This window comes from Musca autumnalis, unplaced genomic scaffold (assembly GCF_047663935.1).
Source record: "Musca autumnalis isolate F117 unplaced genomic scaffold, ASM4766393v1 scaffold_1, whole genome shotgun sequence".
Taxonomy (NCBI): domain Eukaryota; kingdom Metazoa; phylum Arthropoda; class Insecta; order Diptera; family Muscidae; genus Musca; species Musca autumnalis.
Window position 1 is genome coordinate 187,199,697 of NW_027411644.1, and position 4,727 is coordinate 187,204,423.

General features: G+C 38.8%; 2 protein-coding genes across 2 annotated transcripts; one reads left to right on the top strand and one right to left on the bottom strand.

Annotated features, from left to right (window-relative positions):
* Nucleotides 1–228: 228 nt before the first annotated feature.
* On the bottom strand, nt 229–811 carry LOC141389803 (larval cuticle protein A2B-like). The gene is made up of 2 exons (XM_073961923.1): nt 800–811; nt 229–624 (listed from the first exon to the last, which is right to left on the bottom strand). The coding sequence occupies exons 1-2, from the start codon at nt 809–811 to the stop codon at nt 229–231; spliced, it is 408 nt and encodes a 135-aa protein (XP_073818024.1).
* A 3,020-nt stretch (nt 812–3,831) lies between these two features.
* Nucleotides 3,832–4,359, top strand: LOC141389807 (larval cuticle protein A2B-like). The gene is made up of 2 exons (XM_073961936.1): nt 3,832–3,843; nt 3,964–4,359. The coding sequence occupies exons 1-2, from the start codon at nt 3,832–3,834 to the stop codon at nt 4,357–4,359; spliced, it is 408 nt and encodes a 135-aa protein (XP_073818037.1).
* The last annotated feature ends 368 nt before the right edge of the window (nt 4,360–4,727 follow it).

Below are 4,727 nucleotides of genomic sequence, written 5' to 3' on the forward strand. Positions count from 1 at the left end.
CGATAGTCGTCCTGCAGTTGATAATGCTTAACTCTAATTGTGAAAAACGTTAATATTTTCCGTAGCGATTGAACATATTTTGGAAATAGATTTTGAATTGTCTTCCCTACTCTTTATGATTAATGGGTGAAAATACCAAAATTTTGTTTTCAAAAATTATTTACATTTATTTAAATTAAATTAAAACTGGTCAACAACGGAAGCCACAAGACTCAACAGGCTGATTCCTTAGAAATGTCTGACGGCATAAGCAGCTGGGGCAACAACGGGAGCGGCAGCAACAACTGGAGCAGCTTTAACAGCGGCAACAACTGGAGCAGCAGCAACAAGAGGATCACGACGGACTACAGCATTGAAACCGTTGATGGGATCGGCAACATAGCTGACGGTACGTTTGTAACCATCAGCATCGATCAAAGAGTATTCACCGCGAACAATATCACCATCACGTTCTTCAACATGACCCTTGTTGTCACCGGAGAGAGCATCTTGCACATCATAACCGTATTTGTATTGAGGATGAGGATCGTATTCTTCGAGTTCGACAGTCTTGGCCAAAACAGGAGCACTGGGTACAATGACAGCAGCGCTGGCGGCAGCAATGAAAGCGAGAGCGATAACGAACTGTAGATTTAAGAAATTGATTAGATTCTTGTAAACATTTTTTATTTTAAGTCAACTTTTATTATCCATTCCTATAAGGAATTTATTTTATTATTTCATTAATACATTTTTGTTTTGTTCGAATATTTTTTATTTCACTTCCATTTTTCTTTTTTAAGTTTATTTCTTTACACACCTTGTAGGCCATTGTTGTTTGTTTGATTGTTTTGTTTGGTTGTTCTTTACACTTTGTGTACTTAATACGGAATGTGTCGTCTACAAGCGTAGGGCTGATAATTTATAGTTAATATTTTGTCATTGAACCATCGTCATTGTTATGCACTGTGCATAAACCCCAAAAATTTATAAACGTTGAACATTGAACAGAAATAGGTTCTTCATGTGATGCTACTGCCATAGCAACGGACAAAGTTTGGAATCAATGACCTTTGGGTAGACAACCTATTTCAAATAGCGTAAATTCCAAGAATAGCTGTAGTTTTAAATGTTAGCACAACACAAAGCTCCGTAATTCCTGAAGTCACTTAGTAACACCAACACCAACTTAGGTACCTAATACACTACAAACAAATTTGCCATTGTTCCCAAAATGTACTTAGAATATTCTAATACTTAGCGTAATATGCCATGCTCGTATTTAACCCATAATCATTCCAGCTTCTAATATATCCATACCTTCATGTAATACCTTCGGTGGTATCGTTTGAAAACGACATTTCCCTTCAAATCTTCTATAAACAGAGAACCTTCTGAGGCCTTCCGTAGGCAGAAGAACTCCTGAGGTCTCCTATAACAGAAGATCACTTGCGAAATTCTATAGGCCGAAGACGTCTTGAGATCTTCTCTAGACAGAATACCTTTTGAGGTATTCTATACACAGCAGACCCATTGAGAAATTCTATAGACAGAAGAACTCTTGAGAAATTCTATAGACAGAAGAACTCTTGAGGTCTTCTATAGACAGTAGAACTCTTGAGGCCTTCTATAGGCAGAATAATTTTTGAGGTCTTCTATAGACAGAAGACCTCTTGAGGTCTTCTATAGACAGAAGACCTCTTGAGGTCTTCTATAGACAGAAGACCTCTTGAGGTCTTCTATAGACAGAAGACCTCTTGAGGTCTTCTATAGACAGAAGACCTCTTGAGGACTTCTATAAATAGACGACCTTTTGAGGTCTTTTTTATACAGACTACTTCTGGAGGTCTTCTATAGACAGAATACCTCTTGAGGCCTTCTAAAGACAGAAGACCTCTTAAGGTCTTCTATAGACAGAAGACCTTTTGAGGTCTTCTATAGACAGAAGACCTCTTGAGGCCTTCTATAGACTTAAGTTCTCCTATAGACAGAAGACCTTTTGAGGTCTTCTATGGACAGAGGAGCTCTTTTCTTTCTATAGAAGACCTCAAGAGTTCTTCAATCTATAGAAGACCTAAAGAGCTCCTCTGTCCATAGAAGACCTCAAGAGGTCTTCTGTCTATAGGAGCTCTTGAGGTCTTCTATAGACTGAAGAACTCTTGAGGTCTTCTATAGAAAGAATACCTCTGGAGGTCTTCTATAGACAGAAGACCTCTTGAGGTCTTCTATAGATAGAAGACCTCTTGAGGTCTTCCATAGACAGAAGACCTGTTGTAATCTTCTATAGACAGAAGACATCTTGAGATCTTCTATAGACAGAAGACCTCTTAAGGTCTTCTATGGACAGAAGGGAGAAGTTCTTTTGACGTTTTCTATAGACAAACGAGCTCTTGAGGTCTGATATCAACAGAAACCTTCTTGTGTTCCTTTATAGAGAGAAGATATATTCAGTTCTTCCATACACCGACCTCTTGAGCTCTTCTTTAGGTAAAAGACTTCTTGATGTCTTCTATAGATAAACTACGTCTTGAGGTATTTTATAGACAGAAGACCCCTTGGGGTCCTCTATAGACAGAAGACCCTATGAAGTCTTCTGTAGACAGACGACCTCTTAAGATCGTCTATAGCGAAAGGACCCCAAGAAATTGAAGACCACTCGAGGTCTTCTATGGACAGAAGACCATGTGAGGTCTTCTATAGACCTCTTGAGGTCGTCTATCGGTAGAAGTCCTGGAGAGGCATCAAAAGGTAGAAGACCTCTCGAGGTATTCTATAGGCAGAAAACCTCTTGTGATCTTCTGTAGGTAGAAGACCTCTGGAGGTTTTCTGTAGGTAGTCGACCACTTGAGATATTCTATAGACGGAAGACCACTTGACGCCTTCTATAGGCAGAAGATCCCTTGGGATATTTGATAGAAAGAAGACATCTTGAGGCCTTCTATAGAGAGAGGACCGTTGGAGGTCTTCGAGAGGTCTTCTACAGAATGCCTCTATCTATCTTCATCAGAAGACCTTTTGAGGCTTTCTATAAACGAAAGACCTATTGAGGACTTCTATATACAAAGACCACTCGCGGTTTTTTTCGGCAAAATACCTCTTGAAGTCCTCTGTAGAAAGAAGACTTTTTGGTCTTCCCTGGACCTTTGACGGCTCTCTATAAGTAGAAGACCTCATAAGAGCTTATGTAGAGAAAGAATCGCCTGAGGTCTTCGATAGGTCTTTTACAGAATACCCCTATAGGTTTTCTCTTTTTCCTCTATAGGTCTTCTATAGACAGAAGACCTCTTGAGGGCTTTTATAGACAGAAGAAGGTCTTCAATATACAGAAGACCCCTTGAAAATGGTTATGTAGGGTATATCATAGTCGATCCCATCTATCATAGCATATTTTTTAACAGTTCCTAAAACATCGGCATATTTCATACTACCAGTACACATCTGCATACAATGTAAATTCGATTTCGGTTGACCTCTAACTACTTAACGGAATTATTAACTTAGGTCATATCTACGGAATATTAAATAACTTCAAAACATTCTAAAAAACGTTTAAGACATAAAATATGTTGACAAATGCCATAGCATAGTGTTATTGAGTCTCCCCAAACCTTGCATTATGTGCACCAACTACCGATAATTTTATACGTACTTATGGGCATACATACTTATTTTAATAATATTACTTACTACCCATTCAAATTTGTAGGGTGGCTCTTTGAATAATAATGATGATGATTCAATGTCGTATTACTAACTATAAATTAATGGCCCTGCGCTCCAAGAAGGCACATTCAGTGTACTAAACACCAAGTGTAAAGAACAATTAAACAAAACAACTCAAATTTATCAACAATGGCCTACAAGGTGGGTAGAAAACCAATTTATTTAAAAGTGTGAAAGTGAAAGCAATACACTCATACTATTTAACTGAGAATGGAGAGGAATGAAAACGAAATGTGAATTAATTTGTATTTCCTTTTATAGTTTGTGTTCGCTCTCGCTTTTATTGCTGCCGCCAGCGCTGCTGTCATTGTACCCAGTGCTCCCGTTTTGGCCAAGACTGTCGAACTAGAAGAATACGATCCTCATCCTCAATACAAATACGGTTATGATGTGCAAGATGCTCTCTCCGGTGACAACAAGGGTCATGTTGAAGAACGTGATGGTGATATTGTTCGCGGTGAATACTCTTTGATCGACGCTGATGGTTACAAACGTACCGTCAGCTATGTTGCCGATCCCATCAACGGTTTCAATGCTGTAGTCCGTCGTGATCCTCTTGTTGCTGCTGCTCCAGTTGTTGCCGCTGTTAAAGCTGCACCAGTTGTTGCTGCCGCTCCCGTTGTTGCCCCAGCTGCTTATGCCGTCAGACATTTCTAAGGAAACCGCCCGTTGAGACTTGTGGCTTTCGTTGTTGACCAGTTTTAATTTAATTTAAATAAATGTAAATAATTATTGAAAATAGATTCTTCTGAATTTTGTAAATTAATTTTTGAAAAATATCATGGGAATTTTTGAAATTTTTTGGGAAAATCCAATATGATTGATAGCACTGTCTGAAATCATACCTCTGAAATGGGATAAGGAGAAGAAGATCAACCTTTTACATTAGCCCAGATTCAGAAAGTCTGAACTGAATGGTCTTGGGCACTTTAATGCTGATCATGAATTTCGACATTCAGTCCCCGACAATGACCAGAGGGGTATACTGCTGGCTGAACAGATTGATAGCTCTACGTTATGTACGG